Below are 27,738 nucleotides of genomic sequence, written 5' to 3'. Positions count from 1 at the left end.
CTAGTTTTATTTGCTTTTATTGTATAAGTGCTGTACACAAGATATTGTAAAAATCAAAGTTCATCCCCCACAACCTAGTATTTACTGTACAGACAAGCCTGTGTTCACTCATTTCAGGCTCAGTTTATGTGCTGAGCTAGCACTGAATATCTACAATTGGCACAGAGCACTTTGGGGGGGGGGAACCACGTCATACCACAAACAAAAGCAGAATTTGTGAATTAAATAATCGTTTTCTTTAAACAACCACTGTGTTCTAGCTACAGCCAGGCCTCTCGAAGACTGATACTACCACCGAAGATCACACTGCGGCAACAAAGGAGGCTCCAAGTGTTGCGATAGCTCATGAAGGCAGAAGCCAATCACCTGAAACATAAAGGAAAGCAACTCAGGAATCAAAGGGGAAAATTAGTTCCCATCAGCGGCCAACTGCGTTCTGTAAAGCAGGGCTAGCCAATGTAGTGCTCTGCATATTGTTTTGCAACACAACTCCCATCAGCCCCAGCCAGTGTAGCTAATGGTTAAGAGATTACAGGAGTTGTAGTACAAAACCTTGAGAGGGCACCACATTGGCTATGCCTGCTGCAAGGCTTCAGCTATTCTGTGGCATCCCCAGTGAAGAGCTCTCTCCAATCTCCTTTAATCCAATTTTACCAACTACAAGGAACCGTTCCACAATTATATTCGCGAAACATGAAGCTTACACAAGTTTCTGGCCACCCAGTCATTAGCTACTACCCTGCCTCCCATTTTTATTTAGCAAAGCAGCTCATAATGGGTCCACCATCTGCATGCATAGAATGTGAACCATACAAGGATGTTAAACAAGGGTTCTTATAGCTTTCCCCAGCCTGCTTTGGCCAGGGCTTGCTGCCATTCCACATCTCTCATTCTGCTACTCAGAAATCAAGGTTCTCAGCCAGGTAGTCAAAGGAAGCCCACCTAAAAGAAATTACAGTGTGGAAGAGTTCTGCTGAGAACAGCATCGCTATCCAAAAATGTATGGCGCTCACAGCAGCCTAAAGGCCCCCAAAGTATCTCACATATCAATATATGCAATCTCTTGGCTGGGCCAGGAGGTAAAGGTAAAGGTAAAGGGACCTCTGACCATTAGGTCCAGTCGTGACCGACTCTGGGGTTGCGGCGCTCATCTCGCTTTATTGGCCGAGGGAGCCGGCGTACAGCTTCTGGGGCATGTGGCCAGCAGGACTAAGCCGCTTCTGGCGAACCAGAGCAGCGCACGGAAACGCTGTTTACCTTCCCGCTGGAGCGGTACCTATTTATCTACTTGCACTTTGACGTGCTTTCAAACTGCTAGGTTGGCAGGAAAAGGGACTGAGCAATGGGAGCTCACCCCGTTGCGGGGATTCGAACCGCTGACCTTCTGATCGGCAAGTCCTAGGCTCTGTGGTTTAACCCACAGCACCACCCACGTCCCCTTGCCAGGAGGTGGCAACAAATAAACCCAAACAATAGTAAGGGTCCTTCAATGTTAAGAGGACAGTGGTCAGTGGTAGAGCAGGCATCTCCAGGTAGGTCTGGGAGAAACCACCTGAAACACGAGAGTGCCTCTGGCAGTCAAGGTAGACAATACTGAGCTAATGGGGCCAATGGTCTAACTTATAGTGCAGTGTAGCATGCTGAACATGAAAATAAGCATTGCGAAAACAGTGAGTTTTCTGGTAGGGAAAACAATTGCCCATAATGGGCCCTTCATTTCCAAGAGCAACAAGCCATCATAAACAGGGATCCACCATGAGATGAGACCAAAAGCAAACAGCTAGAAAAGGACATGTTCCTGTAGGAGAATTTTCTCTGCAGTCGCCTGCTATACTCCAATTTGCATCTGGGTTCTGCCATGTTATTTGTGTCAGCGGTGGTGACTGGTGCCCATTTGGACTGGCGGGGTGGAGAAACAGGGAGACCAACAGTAGATGAAGCCAGAGCCAATGAGACATGCGACCAGCTGGTTCTCATTTGGCCCCCCCATCACTCTCTCTGCCGAATTAACAAATGGCAAAACAGAGTGAGGAGGAACCTGACAGCCAGGGCTACCCCACTGGGTGGTTTTAAGGAGACAGGCAGTCGCCTGACTGAGATGAGGTTGGTGGGACAGTATCCCATTCAAACTAATACAGTCTCCACTCTATTTAAGAGTTCACTTGAAACAACAATAACAATAACAATTTATACCCTGCCCATCTGGCTGGCTTTCTTCCCCCGCTCCTCCAAGTACCTATCTACCTGCTCTTTGTCAATGCCCAAAACTTACTCCATCTTGGCATCTAAGTGGTTTGCCATGTCTTTGTCTACATAGCGGCAGAAGAGAAAAAGGAGGTTGCTGGGGAGGTGAAATGGCTCTACCATCGATGCCTTGGGTACCTGAGACAGCTCCCTAGCGACAAGGAGCACTGTATCCACCCTAAAGGGAAGAAAAGGGAAGAGGGGGAGGAGAGAAAAAAAAGGACAGAGATGGTTAAGAGGCTTGGTGTCTGCAGACACAAATTACTTGGGACTACCCTGCCCAACAGATGCCACCTCACCATTTTTCAAAGTCTCCGTTGCGGGGGTTCAGGGGCATTCCGGAGGAGAGACATCTCTCCCCGTGACTCAGCAGAAGGTATAGAAGTGAGATGGCAAACTTGGAGAGACAAGGAGAAAAGATGGGCACAAGCATGAAATGTTAGCAAGGGAACAGCAGCAATAGAACCCACCTCACTCAATGCCAACCTCGAGGTAAGGTGGCATAAAACCACACCGATACTGGCAAATACTAAGGTAATTTTAAAGTCTTCCTTCCCACCCCATTTGTTGCTCTGCCACAAAATTCTGCCAGGATCCCCAGGAAAGTTTCAAAGCCCTGTCCCCAAACATACCTTGTTCCCAAACACCATAGCAAGCGATTGCTGGACAGACTCCGGCTGCAATCTGGTTAGCTCCTGTAAGAGGTCTATCATCTCACTGAAGGTCAACTGCTCAATGACATCACAGAGAGGACCGTAGAGAATGGGCAGAGACTACCAAGCCCGCAGAACATGGAAGGAATAAGTTGAAAGGATAAATGTTAAAATCAAGCTTGCTTGTCCTTTAAGAGTTAATAAACCTAATCTATGGGATAGAGAACTCTTAACACCATAGGAAGTAGTGTTAAGAGTTATAGGTCTTTATTTCTATACATTGAGCCCGTTAAGAGAAATGAAGTTTCTACTCCCAGCACAGGATGGGCTTGATAAATTTAATCCAAACCCTTACAACCTATCAAGCAAGGGTTACTGGCTGCTCTCTGAAAAATTCTGCAGCCTGACTCTCAGCCTAACAGAATTCAAGCAACATTTTCAGTTCATTCAGTAAAGACACAGCCCATCTTACACATTTCAGCTTCCACAAAGCTGTGCACATATTTCAGTTTTCTGGCGGCTTGGGGCAAGGCTTCACTGCCCTGCTCGGGTCTGGTTATGCAAGAAAATCTGGAGGAAATTAAATTGTGCAAGCAATGCAGTTTAGCTTCCTCCACAACCCAATTTAAATGTCTTATTTTAGTGCAAGCCCTTTTTGCACCCCAAAAGTCAATTTATAATGGGGGCCTCATAACAAGGTCATCAATGATGCAGGTGGTTTTAGAGAGAAGTGGAACACACAGGACGGATACCTCATCCATCATGTCCTTCTGAAGGAGAAACGGTAGGTGCTGGGTGATGCTGACAAGGACCTGCTTGGCCTGCTCCTGCGACAAGTGTGGCAACAGACGGGCCACCAGCCTCCTGCCTTTTCCCACAAGCAGGATCTGAAGGAACTCATCTTTGGCTTCCCTGGAAGGAAAAGACCAGCTGGTCCACACACGTATCTCACTGCCAAAGCACCATGAGAGTCTAGAAAGGGGAAAGGGGCCAAAAACATACCCAATGCGCAAACATAAAGGCCCATGGTTATGTTCTACCTAGTGCTGTCTTGACTTCAGACCTGGCTGTTTAACAGAACAGAACATCTCCTGGCTCTTTCTTCTTCTTCTTCTTGTGCATTGAACACTTTCCCTTTAAGGAAGATTTCTTGGGGGCAAGTGGTTTTTCCACCTGGCCTGGTTTAGTTCTAGTTGTTTTTCTGTTTTCCGTGCCTGACTGGATTATATTTCCATTTGGCTTGTTGTCGACTGCTTTATGGGGACGGCAGTATTCTTTTCTCCTAATTAGCTCAGTCAGGGAAGCAGGCCCAAACATTCTGAGAGGAAATTTTTGATTTGCTCAAGTTCCTTGCTTATCTGTGCCGAGTATTCTTTCAGCAGATCTTTATACAGCCCTATTCATCTCCTGGCTCTTCCGCTAGAGAGGGAGGATGGTATGAACCAGTAGAAATTGTCAGCGGCCTGATAACCTAAGTAGGCAGCTGGCCTGATGGATAGAGGTGGGTCCACAGACATGTGGCCACAACAGCCATCGTCTTCTTCATTCTAACAACCATCTCATGTACCATCACTGCCGCAAATATTCCCCCTGGACTCACTTTTCCGAATTCTGCTCTTCGATTCTTAGGGCTTGATAGATATGTCCCAGCTCATGCGCCAATTTCTCACAGAAGTGGAGGTGCTCCTCCTCTGGCACCTGCTCCAGTTTCCGCTGACCATCTTCTATATCCAGCAGCTGCAGGTACATCTGTTTCAGGAACACACCAACAAGATCCATAAAACCACCGTCTTTGACAGGGCAGCTCTTTAGCCAACTACCGCATTTTTCGCTCTATAGGACGCACCTAGTTTGGGGGGGAGGAAACAAGAAAAAAAAATTCTGAATCCCAGAAGCCAGAACAGCAAGAGGGATCTGGCTTCTGGGATAGCCTCTTGCTGTTCTGGCTTCTGGGATAGCTGCTGGGATAGCTGATCTGGCTTTGCGCGAAGCCTCCGCAGGACACGGGGAGCCTTCATTCCCGTGCCCTGCGAAGGCTTCTGGGACAGCCCATGAAGTCTCCAGAGGGCAGCGGGATGAAGGCACCCCGCTGCCCTCTGGAGGCTTTGTGCAGCTAAGCCAGAAGCTATAACAGCAAGACGGAGCGCTGCACAGCGCTCCCTCTCCCTGTTCTGGCTTCTGGCTTAGCCTCGCAGCCTGCATTCGCTCCATAAGATGCACACACATTTCCTCTTTCTTTTTAGGAGGGAAAAAGTGCGTCTTATAGAGCGAAAAATACGGTATATTTGCTGAGCGTCTAGCTGTGCTCTCCAGGTGGTTGCTGTTTCCCCTGTCATCTCCCATCTGCCAATTGGGGGGGGGGGGCAAAGGGAAGGCAGCAGATAGTATTTTCTTACCTAGAGTTCATGGGAACTGTAGAGAAATCCATGCCTCCATTTTCCACGGAGTCTCCTAAACTTGTTTAGGGTCAGCAGTGTCACAAAGCCACAAGTTCAGGAGCATGAACCAACTATTCTCCAAACAGTGGTCAAACCCTTAATTTGGTGCTAGCATTAAGGATCACATGCTGAGGTACCACAGGCATGTACATGTACCCCCCATGCCAAGGAATTATGCTTTAGTTAGTTTTTACTTTTGCAATGTAAAATCTTTTGGCAGGGTCACTAGGGGGCAGGTAGCAGTTTTGTCCAGCAACCTGCAAACTGATGTGGCTGGATTACAACTCCCATCCATTAGGGAATTGCAATCTACTACAGTGGTACCTTGGGTTACAAACACTTCGGGTTACAGACTCTGCTAACCCAGAAGTAGTACCGGGTTAAGAACCTGCCCCAGGATAAGAATGGAAATCACGTGGTGGCGGTGCGGCGGCAGTGGGAAGCCCCATTAACTAAAGTGGTACCTCAGGTTAAGAATGGTTTCAGGTTAAGAACGGATCTCCGGAACAAATTAATTTTGTAACCAGAGGTACCACTGTACTTGTGACTGGTTCACACCGTAGCAGCTTTTCTCAATTTCTACAATGACTATTTCATAAACAGAGCCAAATCACTCAGTTCTGGAGGCATGTGCAGAGTTCTAGCTGAACAGAGCTATTTGCTAACAACTCTGCAAGAGTTTCTATGCATCATCATCATCATCATCTGTAGTAATGACATTGCCTGTGTTGGATACGGCACACTAGGAATCCGCTCCACTGGAATGCCATGATAATGAGTTTCATATTGTCAAGCTCTTTGTTGTGGGGACAAAGGGGGCGGGTATGTGACTGGAGGAAGAAGAGCACACACTGCCTTGCTGAATAGAGATTGATGGAGTTTACTTATATGCTGCTTTTGCACAATGAGCTGCACCCAAAGCAGCTTGCAGAAAACATTCAAAAGCATCAAAACATTGAAAATACAAACATACAAAATACAGAACATGTTAGTAAATTCAAATGACAAAAATAAACAATTCAACAAATGCAGAATATATCAATACAATTCTTGAACTTAATCCGTTCCAGGAGTCTGTTCGATTCCCAAAACCATTCAAAAACCAAGGCGCGGCTTCTGATTGGCTGCAGGAGCTACCTGCACTCAATTGGAAGCCGCAGAAGCCACGTCGGATGTTCGGCTTCCAAAAAACATTCACAAACCAGAACACTTACTTCCGGGTTTGTGGCATTCGGGAGCCGATTTGTTTGACAACTAAGCCGTTCGGGAACCAAGGTACCACTGTATTACCAAACACCCCCCCCCCCCCAAATCAATGTTTAAATACATAAATACGAAGCCAAACAAGAGTTAATCAACAATAATGCTTCTGGTACTGGCCTTGCCGCACTCCAAGGACACTGGCTTAAAAAACAAACACAGAACTGCCTTCCCAAGCTATCCCAGTGACTCACCTTCTCAATTTCATATAGCACTTGCAGTCGCTGATTACCCACAGCCTTCAGAAGACGGATAAAAAAGGGGAGGGGGAACAGGTGTTAGTTTTCACCAGCAGAGCAACCAGCACCAGCTTGGCATCCCTGAGTGCTACATTAACAGCTCAGGGGGCTCTGCAATACAGTTTCCAGTGGGGCCGTTTCCGTTTACAGAATACAACAAGGTGGCCAGAATTCCACTGGTCAATTAGAAGTGGTGTGAAAAACAGGAGGAAAAAGCTGATAGAATATACCGTCCACCCGCCAGTTAATAACATGCCCTATTTATTAGGGGGTGGGGAACAACCATCCGCTGTGGACCACTGACAGGTGAAAAGGGCCGCCCAACCATAAATCATCTTGTGTCACGTGTCAGGCAGTTCAAGCAGCAGCTGCAGAGAATATTCTTCCTTTGCATCCCCAAGTTGAATTCTGGTGACAACTGCAAATGAAGAACCTTTCCCATGCCCAACATTCATGGGACTCCAAGGCCCAGGAAATCAGGCATGGTTAACCCAAATGGCCTGGCGAGACAAGGTCCATGGGTTGGAAGGTCCCACTGATGATATATATGCAAGAGACTTCATGTTCACATGCAGCAAATATGTGGAGTCGAGTCCCAGCTTCTGGCAAGCCAGAGGCAAAAGGATGGGTGCATTACCTGTTCCAGTGGGATGTTGTGCACGGCATCAATAGCCCTGCGGGGACTGTAGCACGTAGACACTGCCACTTGGCCCAGGGAGCCTGGTATCCGCACCACTAGAAGAAGGAAACCATTGTCAGGAGGTGCCTAGCATCCCTAACATCTAGGGAAAAGCCTCTTTTCTGCAGAGCGCTTACCAGATTCGTATGCCTCCACTTTCTGGATATATGGTGTCACTAGCTTGGGGACTTCAGTCTTGCACCCTCCAAGAAGCCCCTTCTCTGCCTGTTTGTGCTCTAGCTTGCGATAATATTCCTGGGGGGTGGAGAGGACAGGACAGCTCAGTACCGAAGGCAATGGAAGCACACAGCACTTCTGTTGCTCCCCACTCACCCCAACTCCAGCATCCAAAACTGTCAAGATGGCAATTCTCCCTGAGCCATTCTCGCCAGACAGTGATTAACATGCGCCTTTTGAACTACAGTTCTCTGTTTCCTGGGCAAACCTAATGGGGCCCAAGGGAAGGAGCTCCACCATGGTGTGGAGAATATGGTTGTCAGAATGCAGCCCATCATATGAGAGCAGGTCTGCAGTTGCAAGAGACAGAACTGACCCAGACCCAAGCCTTGTGACTGGGAAGCTATGCCCACCCTCTCAAGAGCAGTCTAGGATTCTTGCTTAGGGGTGGGTGAACCTATCAGTGGCAGTTTCTCATTTTTCACATCTTCAGTTCAGTTCTCCACATTCTGATATCCTAAAAACAGTTCATCAGCATCATTATTAATTATTGTAATTTATACCCCAACTTTTTCCCTAATGGCACTCAAAGTCTCTAAATAAAAGAAGCACTAAAAACATAGAAAATTAATTTTAAAAACCCCAATAGAATTCAAACTCAATACATATATGAAATCTGTTTTAAAACCTACAAATAATTACAATAAAAAGAAGCATGGCACCACCCTTTTCATTAAAAGCAGCTGGTTCCCCAAAGCCCATTGGAACAAGGAGGTCTTTACCTGTCCGTGGAAGGACAAGTCAGGAGCTAGTCTACCTTCTTCAGGGAGGGAGTTCCAGCATTGTAGTGCTAATTTATCCCAATATACTCCCTTGTATGCAATTACATCCAATATACGTATTTTTTGCAAAGCAGATTTTCCCCAATACAAAGCATTTCTGTATAATATTTCCAGTAATATGTGAATTTTTACTGCACATGTTATACAGGCATATGTATCGTAAACATTACTTGGCTGGAACGGAAAAGTGTGAACAAAGGTCTGTATAGTTAAAGCTCTGGTTTTCCCAGTAGTGATGTATGGAAGTGAGAGCTGGACCATAAAGAAGGCTGATCGCCGAAGAATTGATGCTTTTGAATTCTGGTGCTGGAGGAGACTCTTGAGAGTCCCATGGACTGCAAGAAGATCAAACCTCTCCATTCTGAAGGAAATCAGCCCTGAGTGCTCCCTGGAAGGACAGATCCTGAAGCTGAGGCTCTAATACTTTGGCCACCTCATGAGAAGAGAAGACTCCCTGGAGAAGACCCTGATGCTGGGAAAGATGGAGGGCACAAGGAGAAGGGGACGACAGAGGACAAGATGGTTGGACAGTGTTCTCGAAGCTACTAACATGAGTTTGACCAAACTGCAGGAGGCAATGGAAGACAGGAGTGCCTGGCATGCTCTGGTCCATGGGGTCACGAAGAGTCGGATATGACTCAACGACTAAACAACAACAACACTCACCTGGTAATAATAGTCATCCCTGTGAAGGTTGTCACTCTGAAGCTGCAACATCTGCACCTTTATCACCCACTCCTTTTCTAGCGGAGTCATGAGCACAGCATAGGGATCCTCCTTCGGCGGCTGGCGCTTCATACGGGGAATTCTTTAAGAGAAGAAGAAATTCGCTTACGAAAAGGCTTCTGCACTGGTTCAGAATACCACCAATGCCTTGCTGCGGTCACATACAGTCGTACCTTGGAAGTCAAAAGGAATCTGTTCCGGAAGTCCGTTCGACTTCCAAAACCAAAGCGCGGCTTCTGATTGGCTGCAGGAAGCTCTTGAAAGCCAATCGGAAGCCCCGTTGGATGTTCGGCTACCAGAAATAGTTCACAAACCAGAACACTCACTCCCGGGTTTGCGGCGTTTGGGAGCCAAAATGTTTTGAGAACTAAGCTGTTTGAAAACGAAGGTACGACTGTATTCTTTCTTCTGAACTGCTTTTAAAAAGGGCTCTGTCACGTCAGGAGTAAGAAAACCTAAACACGAAGCAGAGTTTCCGAAAAATAGACCAGAGGCAATTGTACTTCATCCAGCAGAGCTTTAGTGCTGCTGAAGGCAAATGAGCATAATGGTCACCAATCCAATACAATCAGGATTGGCACAGTTCATAAAAATCCAGTTGCAGCACTTAAAATAAAACTTACAAACTTTATAATAAGACTTAAACCTTAACAGCATACAGAACAGACCACCAGAACAAAGAGAAAGAGAAAGTGAGAGTCGGGCTCCTCCTGGCCTTATTATTATAGTCTGCACGGCCTTGAAAGAAACATAACAGAACCAGTTTAAACCAGCTATAATCAGCTTCCCAGAGAAATAAGCAAAACATCTGAAACCTTCTTTCTGTTTCTCTCATATAGAAATAAACCTTACAGAATCCTCCTGAACTAATCAGAATAGGAAAAATCTCTACACATCAGATCCATACTTTCTGCACTAAGAAATGAAAACTGGCAGTCTCATCTAGGGTAACAGCACCGAACTTGAATACCTTCAATAATTCAGAATAGAAGCTTGTCTAAGTTTTAGAAGTCTGAATGAAGTTGGTGCTTTCATTGTATTTTTCCAGTTTAGTTATTTCATTCAATATTCCATACCGTACCAAAAAGTTTGGGGTGGGGGGGAGGAGAGGAGAAAAGAAAAACACTAAATGATCTCCAATGCGCATCAAAACAATGAAAATCTGTAACTAGCCCTCAGAAAATAGCCAACATTATCTACAGTAATCCACAAGCTTAATCCATTTTAACACAAAAATATGATGTGTATTACGTTCCTTCATGGGACGCGGGTGGCGCTGTGGGTTAAACCACAGAGCCTAGGACTTGCCGATCAGAAGGTCGGGGGTTCGAATCCCCGCGATGGGGTGAGCTCCCGTTGCTCGGTCCCTGCTCCTGCCAACCTAGCAGTTCCAAAGCACGTCAAAGTGCAAGTAGATAAATAGGTACCGCTCCGGAGGGAAGGTAAATGGCGTTTCCGTGTGCTGTTCTGGTTCTCCAGAAGCGGCTTAGTCATGCCACATGACCCGGAAGCTGTACGCCGGCTCCCTCGGCCAATAAAGTGAGATGAGCACCGCAACCCCAGAGTCGGCCATGACTGGACATAATGGTCAGGGGTCCCTTTACCTTTACTTTCCTTCATATAACAAGTTAATTTAGCCATTATAATAGCTACTGTACTGAGTCACCAAACGATCCCATGAGGGCCAGCAGGGTGCAGTGGTTAAGAGTGATAGACTAGGACCTGGGAGAGCAGGGTTCAAATCAGCCTTGAAGTTCACTGGGTGACCTTGCGCCAGTCATTGCCTCTTCGTGTAACCTACCTCACAGGGTTCTTGTGAGGATAAAATGGAGAAGGGGGAGAAGTGTGCATGCCACTTTGAGCTCCTTGGAGAAAAAAAGGTGGTATATAAATGTAATAAATAAATACATAAAGATTGTAGCAATGTTCCTATTAAGTTGTCTTCATTTGCCCTCACTTACCTCCTTTCTTGCCCTCGTTGTCTTTGGGTCAGGATCCGTTGATGCAGGGGGTGAAGTTGCGTCATGGCACTGGGAGCACTGTAATAAAACAGAGGACAAAGGTGAGGTACCAGGATCTGTCTCCCATGCTTTTAGGACCTTTTGAATACATTTTTGCAAAGCAACTTCCCCTAATATAGTGTGTTTGTTACTACAGTACTAACGTGCTATTTTTATGTGCACTTTATCTCAGTATACATTCTTCTGTGCACATTACTTGGCTGCAGAACTAGTTTGAAAAACTGAGAACTGTTTTCATATTGTGGCAGAAAGTGTGACTTAAAGCAGTGGTGGAGCAAGCTGATTGGACGCCTGGGGTGGTGTGTGTGCCCTGCGTCCAGGAGCGGTGCCAGCTGCCCACGTGGGTGGTGCCAGCTGGGGCAGGATGCTCTGTGGGGCGTCCAAGGAGTCTGCCTGCCTCCTCCCACTCAGCCACCCTACAGCTGGGGGGGGGGGGGAAGCAGGCAGACAGTTTGGGGCAGCGTGGAGCCTGCGGGCGCCCAAGCCACTGTGTCATTTCCAGGAGAGACGCATGGCTCGGGCGCAATGCAGGCCCCGTGTGAGTGCTGCCTGGCATTTTGTCACCCCCTCAGTGGTGACACCCGGGACAGCCCGCCCCCCTGCACCGCCCTTCCTCCGCCCCTGACTTAAAGCAAGTCACCTTTAAATGGTAACTGAATTGATTTTCTCCTCATCCCAAATTGCAAGTACAGAATAAATCTTTTGTCAACAACTTATCTTGCCCACAGTTCTCAAATATTCAACAGGTTAGCCTGCATGCCAAGTTCCCTACTCCAAAGTTAAGTCTCAATTACAGGCAACAACCCTGATCAAACTTATTTGCTGGCTGTCCTCTTCCCCCCAAATATTATTTGAATTAACAGATGACAAACAGAGCCTGCAGATCACAATCAACACTCCAAATCTGTAGTCTGTGCTGAACCAGGGATTTCTAGAAAGCCTTTTGAGCAGTAGTCAAGGAGGAGGTATCTGCCTGCGCCCTGGAGGGAAGTGAGGGGCAGGTGGGGCTCAATCACCTTGGAAGGTAGCCCATCTAGAAGGAAAACTCTGATCCTAAACCTCCGCTGCCTTGCAGGGTATCTTCAGGAGAAGAAAAGGCTAAGGAAAAAGCCCTACACAAATTCAGAGTGCTCAATTTTAGGTTATATTTTAGTGATCAAGGTTTAATGTATATTTTTAACTGCTGTTATATCTGAATTGTCTCTGTTAAACCCAATTGCAATTCAATGTATTCCTGTTGCGTTTTATGATTTTTCTGATATTGTAAGTGAGCCGCAACTGGTCTGTGACCGTAATAATAAATACACAAGTTCAGAGTGGAGTCCCTAAGACGGCTGGATGGCACCTTGTAAGCCTCCTTCCGGCAACTCCTGCAGCCAAGCTGGTGCCAAACGTATTGCTCTGCTTTCCTTTGGACCCCATCAGCAAGCCCAAGAGGGGCGTCTTGCCATCTGGGTGGCCCAGGACCTCCATACCCAGTTGTCCAGGCTTGCGTCCCAGAGAGGTCACTTTGGGGCTGCTAACGCAGTGGTTTGACTTTGCACCTGGAGGTGAACTCCATTGTCTCTTGAGACACACAGATGCCGACAATCAATCAATCAATCAATCAATCAGGTGTCATAGCAGGGATCCATGAGCATGCCAAGAAACTCTTGTGATTATAGTTCTCCAAACTAGTCAAAATAACCCTGTCACAACTCTAATCCCACATACTAAACCGCAGATGGAGATGGACTCCTGAAAGGGCTGCATCCTCTCAAACACAAGGTGATCTCACCCATGCTTTCTGTACCTGAACTTCTGCTGGTTGCCAGATGTTGGACTGAAGAGTGGAGGATCAAGATTATGGGCCATAGCCCAGCTTGGGCTATTGACATTTGGGAAAAAGGGCCTGTATGGAGGTGGAGACGCATAGGCAGATGTCTGGAGAGAAGAGGGAGGAAAGGAGATTTAATTTTTATTATTATTAAGTTTGATATTTCCCTTGATTGTAAAAAAATGTCAAAGCAGTTGAACCAAAAAACCAAAATAATAAAACTATTGGTAAAAAACCCCAACTATTTAAAACATTTAAAAATGTAAAAACAGCGAGAAACTAAAAACAAATGTGTTAATATTCTACATGTCAGGCTAGGCTTGCCTAAACAAAAGTGTTTTTAGCAGGAGCTGGAAAAAAGTACAGTGAAGGTGCCAACCTGATGTCAACAGGCAGGGAGATCTTTCTCTTACAGATGCAGAACAAATATTATGTGGCACCTCTTAACAGTGCTCATGAAGCAACTTCTGGTGGTTTCAGATAGGCAACTATAACTGGCGATTGAGAAAATGCAGATTCCCAGCCACATCTAACCACTTGGGGGCATTCTAGTCCTCTATTCTCTCTACTTTGCATCCTAATAGCAGCTAGTGGAAGAAGGAGTGCTGCAAGCAAATAACTTGCTCTTACTTGGAGACCAAAAAAAGGTATACGTTGCATGCATATCTAAGGTTTAGCTTGATACTTTACAGTTAAATATCTATATATTCTTAACTAGTGCTTTTTTTTCTTTAAAAAAAATGTTTAGGGGTACTCCCATTTTGACTCAAGAAAACCACCATTTTATAGTTCAGATCAGGAAAAATAAATACAGTAAATGGACAAAATCACAAAGATTCACAAAATGTTTAGGGGTATGTGTACCCCTGCCTGGTCAGGACACACAGGAAACAAGTTGTGAATTCTGACTTTCCAAAACCTACGCTTGAACTGTTAAATCCCGTTCAGGAGGAATTCCCTCCTATACGCAGTAGAGGATTAGCAACCAACCCTCTCCTGATCAGCTTTCCGTAACCCTTCCTTTTAAAACCCTTGAGGACTTGTCATGCCCTCTGCCATCAAAAAACCATTCTCTGCAGTAGTAATAATAATAATAATAGTAAGTGGGGACTCCCATCTCCCATTGAATGTAAAGTGTCCCCCTGTCGGCGAGAGATAGCACAGGGCTGCTCCGAATGCCAAGAATTATTTGCCAATTACTTTGAAACCTCTTGATACGGTTTGAGACAAACGTTTGGAGCGAGGCAGCATTTGGTCAAAGAAACCTGTACTTCGCTCTCTCAGGTGAAAACAAGGAAACTAATATAACTAACAGTAGTTGTAAATGAATACAGACAACAAGAATTGTATAAACACGAGGACTTATTTGTTTATGGATATACTATGGACAAGGGATGCGGGTGGAGCTGTGGGTTAAACCACAGAGCCTAGGACTTGCTGATCAGAAGGTCAGCGGTTCGAATCCCCGCAAAGGGGTGAGCTCCCGTTGCTCAGTCCCTGCTCCTGCCAACCTAGCAGTTCAAAAGCATGTCAAAGTGCAAGTAGATAAATAGGTACTGCTCTGGCGGGAAGGTAAATGGCATTTCTGTGTGCTGTTCTGGTTCGCCAGAAGCAGCTTAGTCATGCTGGCCATATGACCCGGAAGCTGTACGCCGGCTCCCTCGGCCAATAAAGCGAGATGAGCGCCGCAACCCCAGAGTCGACCACGACTGGACCTAATGGTCAGGGGTCCCTTTACCTTTACCTTATACTATGGACAAATATGGAAAATGAATAACAATATACAAAATGGAAGAAAATAATGCGATAAAATTATTTGCAATATAAAAAACCAGAAGAAGGAAGGAGGGAAGTCAGCTCTGAAGAGCAAGTATAAATGTAAAATTTACCGTATTTTTCGCTCTATAAGATGCACCAGACCATAAGACTCACCTAGTTTTTGGAGGAGGAAAACAAGAAAAAAATAACATTCTGAATCTCAGAAGCCAGAACAACAAGAGGGATTGCTGCACAGCGATCCCTCTTGCTGTTCTGGCTTCTGGGATAGCTGGGCAGCCTGCTTTCGCTCCATAAGACGCACACACATTTCCCCTTACTTTTTAGGAGGGAAAAAGTGAGTCTTATAGAGCAAAAAATACGGTAATACATTATCTGTATGTGGAGTATCTAATTGAAAAACTAATAAAGATGATTTGAAAAGAAAAGAAAACAAGTGGGACCTGCAACAAAATGTTTGCCCTGTGGGATACTCCTGCTGATGGCCTGTTCCAGGATACTCCATTCCATCCCTCGCCCCGAGCCAGCATTCCATTGTCAGTGGGCATGCTCAGCCTTCACTGTCACATTTTGAGTTTTCCCCAACCCCAGGGTTTTTTCTAAATATTTCTTTCTGCAAACCTTGGGATCCCTTGCAAAGTCCACCAACATTGCCCTTCTTATGGGTGGGTAGTGATGTTTCGGTTACATCTGGGTCAGCATTCAGAAATGAGATGTCCATTAGTATTATATACTAACTGCAATCTTGTGCCTTGGGTTGTGTAAAAGGAAATCACAAGTCATGGCACATCTAAACTTAAAAGAGGAAGTGCAGCTGGAACAGCTTTCTGTGAGAACGGAATGTGTGAGAGCTACACATTTATTTTTATCTATTTAACAAAATTCATATGCCACTGGACTGTTGTAGAACTCTAAAGCCATTTACAAGGAATATTTTTTTTAAAAAAATGAAAAATCAATAAACAGCAGTTAAACACATGATTATAATAGTAAAATACGGTAGATTAAAACACATCAACATCTATGCATCTGGATAGGTTTGCCTAAACAAAGAGTTTTAAACAGGTGCCAATAAGCTGGGAGTTTCAAAGTGTAGGTGCTGCCACACTGAAATACCCCTTTTTCTTTTTTACAATTGTGGAACAATTAATATATGTCACCTATAACAGTGAAAGTTCTGTAGATCAAAGTGAACAAGTAAGCACATATTGTCTAAGGTAACCCCCACCAGTAAACTGGTCCCAAGCCAATCAAGGCTTTCTTTATCAATAGTAATACCTTGAAATTGACCTGGTAAAACTTGGCAACCAACAAAGGCGACATGACACATGACATTACCTGATTAAGGCCAAGTACACGCCGTGTTCTGCGGGGTGGAGTGAACTGGTAAGGCGATCTCATAGAGCCAGACATTGTGGGAGATTGCTGTGAGACAGTAGCAAAGACAATTAAAAAAATTTTTTTATTTATTATTATTATTGTTATTATTATTATTATTATTATTATTATTATTATTATTATTATTATTATTATTCTATTCATCTGACTGGGTTGCCCCAGCCACTCTGGGCAGCTTCCAACAAATTACCGTATTTTTTGCTCTATAAGACTCACTTTTTCCCTCCTAAAAAGTAAGGGGAAATGTGTGTGCGTCTTTTGGAGCAAATGCAGGCTGCGCAGCTATCCCAGAAGCCAGAACAGCAAGAGGGATCGCTGCTTTCACTGCGCAGTGATCCCTCTTGCTGTTCTGGCTTCTGAGATTCAGAATTTTTTTCTTCTTGTTTTCCTTCTCCAAAAACTAGGTGCGTCTTATGGTCTGGTGCGTCTTATAGAGCGAAAAACACGGCATAACATCAAACACAGTAAACCATCAAACATTAAAAACTTCCCTATACAGGGCTGCTTTTAGGTGTCTTCTAAATGTCTGATAGCTGTTTCTTTGGCACCTGACGGGAGGTTGTTCCACAGGGCAGGCATATCCACAGCAGCTCAGGTATCCCCAGGCATTAGGTGCATGTTCTGCATACTGTATAGAACGGTTACTCCAGACTAGTAAACCCAGACAACTGTTTTGTCGTTCTAACACAAGCAATTGGAAAATTAGCTCTGCGTAGCACAGAATGACAGTAGCAAGATTGAGGGTTTGAGGATCGGGGGGCGGAAGTGAGACAGGGCCAGGTGATGAATCCAGTTTACCTGCCGCATGAAGCGCTGAGAAGAGGGCTTGAAAGTTCTCCCACGGAAGCCTGGACGCTCCAGGCCAGATGTGTCTAGATAGCTTCTCTGCGCCGGTGAGGCCAAAAGATCTAGGTTGACCCGGGACATAGTAGCCCTGTCCAGCGCCTGAGGCATAAGAGGCAACAGTAATATTTAATACAATTATACGGTGGTTAGGGATGGGATAAATCTGTCAATTTTGGTTTCTCATTTTTTCCTGTGTTAAGTTCTCCACTTCCCGCAGCAGTTCACGATTTGCTTGTTAGAAAATCTTCATGAAAATTCATCAGCGCTTTCATGCAAATTTCTAATATACATTTTCAGGCCAATATACACACTTTTACAAAGCAATTTTCCTAATTATAACTGAATTTTCGCATGTTAGTTTCACTCATGTATGCATTTTTATGCACACTAGTGTCTGATGTTTTATCACATTTTAAACATTCTGTTGGGAGCCACCCAGAGTGGCTGGGGAAACCCAGCCAGATGGGTGGGGTAATGTATAAACAATCAATCAATCAATCAATCAATCAATCACTACCCTAGCAAATAGAGTTTTGTACAAACTACATGGTTAGAGAATTAAATTTCAATGGACGATTGTGCTTTGCTCATGTATTGTTACAGAAGAAGCATATTTGGTAGGTTCATCTTTAAATCCAAAATTAATCCCCCATGGATATTGTGGTGAAGCGCATTGCACTGTCTCGGTAGCTAGAGAAATTTCTATTTTTGGTGAATTTCTGGTTTGCTCTCAGTTCATGCTCTGAAGCGACTCCCAACTCAGATTTTAAGTGACACTGTATATGGATGCAGATATTGGCCTAAAGTGTTTGGGGGACAGGAGTGTTGGGGGACTGATCATTAATTTTGCAGAAAACTGTTTGTGTGAGTAAGCTTCTGTTAACTGGAAGTGGAGAATGTTCCAGAAACCTACCAGAGAAGCCTAATTGCTTACACAGGTGTGAGATATGGTTCAGGAGTTAATTGGTTTATTGGTTTCAAGAACTTGTAGCCTTAGAAAGGCTGGTCTTTAGTTTCTCTTTCTTTTTAAAATTTATTTTTATTAATTATTTTATTGGTTTACAGAAGTACATGCCTTGTCTCTTTTTTTCAGGTTGTACATACCTTTCTTACATATCACTGGCATTTGTTGTGAGACGTTAGTGTTGAGTGCACCAAAGGATCAAGGCAAGATGCCATTGGATACAGCAGACTTGACCCTAAGCTGCTTCTGTGGTAAAGACAGGGCAAGCGCTGTTATCATTCCCTTTGCTGGGCAGAAAAGTGGTGTAGAATGAGCCTTACCTCCATCATAGACAGCGACTGGACTCTCCTCCGGGTAGAATTCCAGATGGAAGGTTTTGAAGCTGTCTGAAAGGGATCAGACTGCAGAGGTCAGTAATCTTTTTCAGCCGTGGGCCGGTCCACCGTCCTTCAGACCATGTGGTGAGCCGGATTATATTTCGAAAAAAATATGAACGAATTTCTATGCCCCACAAATAACCCAGAGATGCATTTTAAATAAAAGGACACATTTTGCTCATGTAAAAACACGCTGACCATCCGTGGACCAGATTGAGAAGGTGATTGGGCCAAAATTTCAAATTTCAAACCACAGGCTTGGACAACAGCCCGGATTGGAAGGATTTAGCAACTGGGGAGTTGCTGCGTCATTAAACTTCAAACGATAGACTTGGACAACAGCCCGGATTCGAAGATTGGAAAAGCTGTGCTGGCAAATAGACAATTGAAAAAATATATATACACAAATAAAACTGTATTTGATGGATGAAAGGATATATGATTTCTGACACGACTGAGAATCGCATAGCCAGGGACGGAGAACTTTAAAGCGTTAAGATCGGAATGTGGAAAATATGGGAACAACAAGAAGAAGACAGGAACGAAGATATTGGAGATAACTTCAGAGGTCCAGACTATGAGGCCCAGAATTTTTTTAAAAAATAATTTGGACTGTAATAAGTTTTTAAATTTTAGTTTATTGTTTTTAATTGGGTTATGATTGGATTATGATTATGATTTGATGGATATGTTAATTGGCTGTTTTTATTGGAATTTTTTTTTAAAAAAAGAGAAGGTGATTGGGCCACATCCGGCCCCTGGGCCTTAGGTTGCCTACCCCTGGATCAAAGAGATTCGTTCAATGAAATTAAGCAAAATGAGAAAGGAAAAGAAGAAAGCAAGCAATTACGATTAATCATAATGACTGAGTAATTCAAACCCAATTTCAGCACATTGAAAGGACTGCAATAAGCATGACGCAGTTGAAGCCAGCTGGGCTGCTAAAACTAGAGGGACAACCAACTGTGTTCTATCAGATTATCCCAGTGGCTGAGCTTGGATCTCAGGGCTCAGGCAGTCTAAGGTATCCTGGACCCAGGATGCTCAGGGATGAACCCAACCCAATAAAATACAGATGTTTTAGCAGAGGCGTCACATGCTGTCACTTGTCTGCACCCACCAGCAGCCTAGCTGCCACATTTTGCATTGCCTGGAGTTTCCAGATCAGGCCCACAAGAGCACACTCTGGTCTTAAGGTTAAAAGTGCATGGACTACAGTGGCCCTGCTATCCCAATATGGCTGCAGCTGATGTATCAGAAAACACTGATAAAATGAATGTACAATAGGCTGTATCTTAAAGGGGTGGGGGGAGAAAGCAGTCTTACCAAGAAATCAGTAGGATAATCTGAGAGGTCGTTGGCAACTCTGCTGTCTAGGACAGCAGAATCTTCTCTCTGCAAAGCAAAACAAACAAAAAAATGAGACTAAAAGAGAATATCTAAAATATTGCATAGCGGTTCTCAACCTGTGGGTCCCCAGATGTTGTTGGACTACAACTCCCACCATCCCTGAGCTCTGGCCTTGCTAGCTAGGGGTGATGGGAGTTGTAGTTCAACAACATCTGGGGACCCACAGGTTGAGAAAGGCTGGGAGTGCCACTGAAGCAAGTTGGGACTTGGTGAGGCCTGAAAATCCCCATCTCATCTCATTTTTAACTAGAAAGTGACTAGTCTTTAATTATGAGCACTTCTAAAAATATGCAAAGATTTCAGAGGCCAGGGAATGTAGATTTAGGCAAGACTTGAAGTTCTTATTACCCTTTGCAGCCAAATCTTGCCATATCAGGAGCATATACAAAGATCTAACTTTTACCTGCAATTTATACTAGTTGCAGGAGGCTGGACTTTCAAAAAGACAGAACTCTAGTTTCTCAGTATGGGGAGGGTTATCTGGCTGTGAGCCAGGCAAGAAAGCTCATTTCCCCATCGCTATCTCTTCCGTCCAATGAAACAAGAACACTTCAAGCTAGAGAAGAAATATGACTGGTTCGATTTGTACCGCCATTCTGCTGGCTCTTGAAGACACACCTATTCAGGCAGGTAAGCAGTGCCCTGAACTTGAACTTTTTTATCCAGCTGTTTTTACATGCATATTTTCTAATGGGCTTGTTTTTTATTTATTTTAAATATGGATGTTTAATGCTTTAATGGATGTGTTTTATGGTGTATTTTAATTACGTATGGATTTTATGATTAACTGCATGCTGCTATGTAAGTGGTATATTAATTGATAGCAAAACTACAATGGTACCTCGGGTTACAAACGCTTCGAGTTACAAACTCGGCTAACCCGGAAGTAGTACCTTGGGTTGCGAACTTTGCCCCAGGATGAGAACGGAAATCGCGCGCCAGCGGCACATAGGCAGCAGGAGGCCCCATTAGCGAAAGCACGCCCCAGGTTAATAATGGTTTTGGGTTAAGAACGGACCTCCGGAACGAATTAAGTTCGTAACCCGAGGTACCACTGTACTACATAGCTGTCAACGTTTCCCATTTTTTAAGGGAAATTCCCTTATTCCAAATAGGATTCCTCACAAGAAAAGGGAAAAGTTGACAGCCATGCTGTACTACTTCTTTGTGACACAGATTTATGCACCTGGAATGTAAGCTCATTCTATGCGGCAGTGAAAACAACACCATCCATTTTCAAAATGGTGCCCTCTATAGCTGCTGGGCTGGATTACTAAGTAAATTCCTACATAACAAAAGTCACAATGATAGAATGGCTCCATATTGCTGGCCTCAAGTTATCCAGCTTTCTCAAAGTACAAGACACCCAAAGGGCAATTTATATTTTACATAGATCATTAATCAGCAGCCCCAGCTGACACCTGCTGTCAAAACACCTTAAACGTCACATGCTCACCCTATCCATATTAGGGACCCCAAGTCATACGATCCAACTCTTTTACCAAACCTACTGCCCGTTTGGTTGCAAAAACCAAATGAACAGAAGAGATTGGCAAGACTGTAAGAGAAGTCTTGTGTGACACACCTTAAGTCTATCTTACCTCCAACGTACGTTGGCCACGCACAGCTCTCATAACTGCTGGGTCTCCCAGGTTGTTTGGCTCTCCAGCTTCCTTGCTTTCATGATCCTTCTCACACGCAGGTTCCTCATCTTGGTCAGCCATTGCCATCTCCTCCTCCTCCTCTTCCCCGTCCCCTTCCTCCTCCTCTTCTTCATCATGATCATCATAAGCATGTTGTGGCTCGGTGGGAAGGCTTTCATTCTCTGCCACATCTTCTAGCATGGGTTCTGCCTCAGTAGCTTCAGGTTTCTCTTCCCCAACAGTCACCATCACCTCCTCAAATCCGCCCACATGAGCCTGCTCTGCATCTGTCTCCAGGACTTTCCCTTTAGTCTTCTCCAGGTAAGCTTTAGAAGTGAGGGGAACAGATCAGCAGCAGAAGGAGGGATCTTAGGAAGAGGGCAGCAACATTTTACCTGCCACAGCGAATCAACTACAATGCAGGAAGCAGGCCCTTAGACCAGGGGTCAGCAAACTTTTTCAGCAGGAGGACGGTCCACTGTCCCTCAGACCTTGTGGGTGGCCAGACTATATTGGGGGAGGGGGGAATGAACAAATTCCTTTGCCCAACAAATAACCCAGAGATGCATTTTAAATAAAAGGACACTTTCTACTCAGGTAAAAACACGCTGATTCCCGGACCGTCCGTGGGCCGGATTTAGAAGGCGATTGGGTCGGATCTGGCCCCTGGGCCTTAGTTTGCCTACCCATGCCTTAGACAGCCAAAAAAATTGCACACTGTAGAAGAGGCACACCACTGTCATTGTCAATCTTGGTAGATTCTTTTGGAATTTTGTTTTGGCTGTGAACACACCAGACATTTAAAGGACATTTAAAGAATATTACCCACTCAAAGAATAGTAGGAGCTGTAGTTTGCTAAAGGTGCTAGGCAGGGGCGTCTTGCCCATAGAGGTAAGTGGCGCGGGGCGTCCAAGTTCTGGAGGGTGCCAGGGAAGAGGCGGAGCTGGACGCGGCGCCTCCCAGCATCAGCTTGCTGCCCTTGCCCGCCTCCGCCATGCTGCGCCGAAGCAGCGCCGCGCCCAGAGCTTCCACCTGCCCAGTGGCGTAGCGTGGGGGGTGCAGGGGGGGCCGGCCACACCGGGCGCAACATCTGGGGGTTAGGGTTAGGGGGCGCAAATCCATGGGTTAGGGGGTGCAAATTACTTGCCTTGCCCCGGGTGCTGACAACCCACGCTACGCCACTGCACCTGCCGTGGCCACCGTGGCACAGGCGCCAGGGAAGAGGCAGAGGCTGGGCGCAGGAAATGTGGTGGGGCTCTGGAGGGATATTTGCACCACGGAGCCGGATATACTTAAGACAGCCCTGGTGCTAGGAATGGTAGCTCTGCCAGCGATGAACTAGTTCTCAGGATTTGGGGTTGCGCTAAATGCATGGGGCGTATGCAGCCTTTTATTCAAGTGAAACGCCTTCAACGCTTTTTTGAATTGCATTGAGGGGATTTTGAGTTTTAAAACCTGAAAATATTGCTTTGCTTTTGTTGGCATATACTATTATTTCCGGAACAGTTTAAATACTTTCTTACCTGTTGAAGTGAACGTCAAGTTAACGTAAAGATCAATTTCTTCCTCTTCAGCTGTCTTCTCACCCAAAGGTTCTTCTTCCATCATAAAGTAATCCTCCAGGATCTGGTTGGAGATGGAGAAACAATAAGGGACTCATCCTGCTGTCAACTCCCTTGTGGGAGAAACCGATGGACAGTATCGAAACCTCTTCCAAAACTAAGTACACAGAACCAAACCCAACGACACCGGTTCCTGCAATCACGGTAAACTATGAACCATGAATGCAAGTATGGCTCCAACATCATCCTCTCCTATCAAAGCCAACAAACCGCAATCCCTGGATTAGTGTTAGAACAGAATCAGGGTTCTTTCACTTCAAACAAACCGTGATTGGTAAGCCAAGAAGAAACCCTGGCTTCACACCACAGTTTGGAACTAAAACATTTTCCAGTTCAGACACAACACAACATTAAGCTAGAGATTGTTTTTTCTTGCCTCTGTTCACACAGGGGTGGGAAAGGAGCCATCTATGCATTCATGGTAAATCATTATCTATGGTTTACTGTGATGTGAACACAGCAAGTACATTGGGTTTCTAACCCACCCATATTTAGACTCAGATGTCTGGCCTCCCCTTGGCAACAGGTCACCTGTTAAGTATCCCTCATTGACTTGAGGCTTGAGACTTACCATATTTTTCGCTCTATAAGACGCACTTCCCCCTCCTAAAAAGTAAGGGGAAATGTGTGTTTGTCTTATGGAGCGAATGCAGGTGGGAGGCTCTGCTCAGCGCTCCCTTTAAAGAGCCACATGGAGTGTGTGTGTGGCTCCTGGGCCCCCCAAGAGCCACACACACGCTTCACACGCTCTTTAAAGGGAGTGTGGCTCTTGGGGGAGCCTTAGCCGTGCACAGCCTCTCCCAGGCAGGGGGAGAATTCATGCCGCTGCCCGGGAGAGGCTGTGCACAGCTATCCCATAAGCCAGGACAGCAAGCAGGATCTCTGAGCTGCGATCCCTCTTGCTGTCCTGGCTTCTGGGATTCAGAATTTTTTTTTTCTTGTTTTCCTCCTCCAAAAACTATGGTCTTATGGTCTGGTGCGTCTTATAGGGTGAAAAATACGGTATTAATCTCAAGTAGGAGGACATGCCCTGCTCAACAACTCTTGGGACGCCCCCCCCCCCAAGCTAAACAACTTTGCAAAAAACAAATTTTCTGTCTAGATTTTCACTGTTTTGAAATATGGCAATAGTGTTCAGTGTACACTAGTTCCTCCCAAACATCTAGTCACAGTAACCAATGTAACATCTTCTATGACCCCACCACCCAGCCAGAAATGGTTTTCTCTCTTTAAACCTTCTTGGTCACTTTTTATATTGTAAACCACCTTGTCATCATCAGATGAAGAATGCTATAGAAATTTGATTTATTAATTAAACACACACACCCCTTACCATTTCCTACACAGCCCTGGGTCATTTCCAAAGGTGACCAGTCCAAAAAAACCCTACCCTTGTTCCCTTCGACTGTTTATAGGCATGTTACCTGCCAAAGTTCTTTTGAATGTTTTAAAGGACCTGTTTCTACTGAGAACTTGTGTTTCATTTTGTGCTTTTGTAAACTGTTCAGGTTTACTTACCATCAAGCAACATGCAAATCTTGTTAATTAAATAAGCCAAAGCTACAAGAATGTACAGCCACTATCAAGTACACCTGCGGAACTCTACCTGACTTGCTTCTGAGTAGACGTGCATTGTTAAAAGCTAGCAGATTTGACTGTGGCAGGAAGGGTTTTACTACAGTAAGCCTGCAGGCATTTTAAGGAACACACAAAAGTGTTTCAGGCAGTGCTTTTTTTCCTAAAAAAAATGTTTAGGGGTACTCTCATTTTCCTACTCATATTGAAATACTGCCCCTCAATGATGCCAAACTTAAGATTCACAAAACGTTTAGGGGTATGCATCCCCCAGAAAAAAGCACTGGTTTCAGGTAATAATCAGGCTGTGTGGTGTGGCTTTTTTCTGGCCCACATAGGACCAGTCTTGGCCTTGGTGAAGATTTGATGTTTTCATCCCCAAAAAGGTTTTGATTTGAGTTTCTACTGAATTGAGGCTGCATTTGAATGTTATACTTTAATCTTGTTTTTAAGTTGTCTTTTAATCAATTGTTTTTATACCTGGTGTTAGCCTCCCTGAGTCCGGTCTTGGCTGGGGAGGGCGGGGTATAAATAAAATTGATTATTATTAAATAAAAATAAAGAGCACCCGGGCGAGTCCTAGAGAGAAGTGACTGCGCAGGGGCCTCCCCCATCCTCGAAACACCTGGCTGGGATTTGCAGCTCCAGCCTTTACTCTTTCCGCAAACCCCACCTCCGTGTTCAAGCGAGGCTCATGCCGACGTGCGCGTGTACAACGCGTGTAAACCCCACTGGACTCATCCCGCCCGCCCCCCCAAAAAACTCGTTAAAACAAGCGTGCTTAAACTCTTCCGTTGCCCCGAAATAACAACACGCGTGTCGCCCGGACTTCCCGAGAGAGGGAGGGCGAAGGGAGGGCAGAGCCGCTGGTGGAACGTCTGAACGCGGCTCCAGCAGGGACTCTCTCGCTGCGGCTCTCAAGGAGCTGCAAACACAGAAAGCAAGGAGGCGGTGGAGCTCCAGGCCGCCAACAGAGGCCGGGGATCCATCCGGCGCCAATCGCTTACCAGATCCTGCGCGGCCCCGGCCGCCGCTTCCCCTCCCTCCGCCATCGGGGACGCGCGTTTCCCTCGACGGCGTCTCCCATTCCTGCCTCTTTTTGAAGAGGCCTCGTTAAGGGAGGGGCAGCAGCTGCTGGGCTTCATTTAAAAATATACCGCTATCGCTGCTGTTTGCGAGGCTCGCCTCTCGGTTGGCACCGTCGCTTATGTATCTTTTAGGCTCCGGGCGAAATCTTCCCACTCTTGTCGTTTATTGCGTCCGTAACATAAAAATGCAAAAACGAAAAGCCCATGTAGGTAATAAAAGGAGAGCCAAACCAACGCTTCGCTCAGCTGGTTGGAGCTGATAAGGTCCAGGTTGCAGGTTCGATCCCCAGATTTCCTGCATTGCACGGGGTTGGACTAGATGATCCTCAGGGTGTCCCTTGCAACTCTACCATTCGATGATTCTGTATGTAGGGCATCCTGTGCCAGAAGAAGAGGGTTAAACGCCAAATGTCAAACGCCATCAAATGTCAGGGAAATAAGCAACTATCTGATTTTTAGAAGACATCGGAAGGCAGTCTAGTTTAGGGAAGTTTTTAATGTTTGATGTTTTATTGTGTTTTTAGTCTTCTGTTGGGAGCCGCCCAGAGTGGCTGGGGAAACCCAGCCAGATGGGTGGGGTATAAATATTTATTTATTTATTTATTATTAATGTAGTAAGCTGTTCTAGGGGGAAGTCGCCCCAGCTTCTTGGAACATTTTGGCTGCCCTGCTTGGAAACTCTCTCAGGCTTTTGTGGTGCTGCACACAGAATTGCACTATGTATTTAAAACGCAGTCACAACATTTTTGTTGTTTAGTCGTTTAGTCATGTCCGACTCTTCGTGACCCCATGGACCAGAGCACGCCAGGCACCTCTGTCCTCCACTACCTCCAGCAGTTTGGTCAAACTCATGCTGGTAACCTCAAAAACACTATCCAACCATCTCGTCCTCTGTCGCCCCCTTCTCCTTGTGCCCTCCATCTTTCCCAACATCAGGGTCTTTTCCAGGGAGTCTTCTCTTCTCATGAGGTGGCCAAAGTACTGGAGCCTCAGCTTCACGATCTGTCCTTCCAGTGAGCACTCAGGGCTGATTTCCTTAAGAATGGATGCGTTTGATCTTCTTGCAGTCCATGGGACTCTCAAGAGTCTTCTCCAGCACCATACAGTAATTCAAAAGCATCAATTCTTCAGCGATCAGCCTTCTTTATGGTCCAGCTTTCACTTCCACCTTAAAGAAGTGACACCAAAGAAGGATGTTCTTCTCATTAAAGGGGATTGGAATGCTAAAGTAGGGAGGCAAGAGATAAAAGGAACAACTGGCAAGTTTGGCCTTGGAGATCAAAACGAAGCAGGGCAAAGGCTAATAGAGTTCTGTCAAGAGAACAAGCTGGTCATCACAAACATGCTTTTCCAACAACACAAGAGACGACTCTACACATGGACATCACCAGATGGGCAGCATCGAAATCAGATTGATTATATTCTCTGCAGCCAAAGATGGAGAAGCTCTATACAGTCAGCAAAAACAAGACCTGGAGCTGACTGTGGCTCAGATCATCAGCTTCTTATAGCAAAATTCAAGCTTAAACTGAAGAAAGTAGGAAAAACCACTGGGCCGGTAAGATACAATCTAAGTCAAATCCCTTATGAATACACAGTGGAAGTGAGGAACAGGTTTAAGGATTTAGATTTGGTGGACAGAGTGCCTGAAGAACTATGGATGGAGGCTCGTAACATTGTACAGGAGTCACAACATAGATTCGCCTAATGGCATTATATTGGCAGTTGTCCTTTCAGTTCCTTATGATTGCTATTGAATTTTCATTTTTCATACTTGCTGGGCGCTGGCTCGACACCTTCACTGAACTTTCCACTATGGCGTATTTTAGTATGTATATTTTAAAGCTGTTGGTTTTATCTGTATTTGGTAATGTTACAATTTTGAATGTCTGGTTTCATTGCTATTTTAACGAATATTTCATGCTATTGTATGTAAACAGCTT

General features: G+C 45.2%; 1 protein-coding gene across 1 annotated transcript; it reads right to left on the bottom strand.

Annotated features, from left to right (window-relative positions):
- On the bottom strand, positions 1 to 25,908 carry PATL2 (PAT1 homolog 2). Its single transcript, XM_028707058.2, has 19 exons — positions 25,715 to 25,908; positions 23,034 to 23,136; positions 21,468 to 21,835; positions 19,783 to 19,851; positions 18,400 to 18,465; positions 17,068 to 17,214; positions 16,210 to 16,296; positions 13,072 to 13,202; positions 11,220 to 11,297; positions 9,199 to 9,340; positions 7,651 to 7,768; positions 7,472 to 7,569; positions 6,790 to 6,834; positions 4,498 to 4,646; positions 3,650 to 3,809; positions 2,877 to 3,017; positions 2,544 to 2,641; positions 2,273 to 2,422; positions 1 to 366 (listed from the first exon to the last, which is right to left on the bottom strand). The coding sequence occupies exons 1-19, from the start codon at positions 25,850 to 25,852 to the stop codon at positions 363 to 365; spliced, it is 2,292 nt and encodes a 763-aa protein (XP_028562891.2). The 5' UTR covers positions 25,853 to 25,908; the 3' UTR covers positions 1 to 362.
- Positions 25,909 to 27,738: the final 1,830 nt, after the last annotated feature.

This window comes from Podarcis muralis, chromosome 14, assembly GCF_964188315.1.
Source record: "Podarcis muralis chromosome 14, rPodMur119.hap1.1, whole genome shotgun sequence".
NCBI classification, from domain to species: domain Eukaryota; kingdom Metazoa; phylum Chordata; class Lepidosauria; order Squamata; family Lacertidae; genus Podarcis; species Podarcis muralis.
The sequence above is the reverse complement of the archived record's forward strand: the minus strand, read 5'-3'. Positions and strand labels throughout refer to the sequence as shown.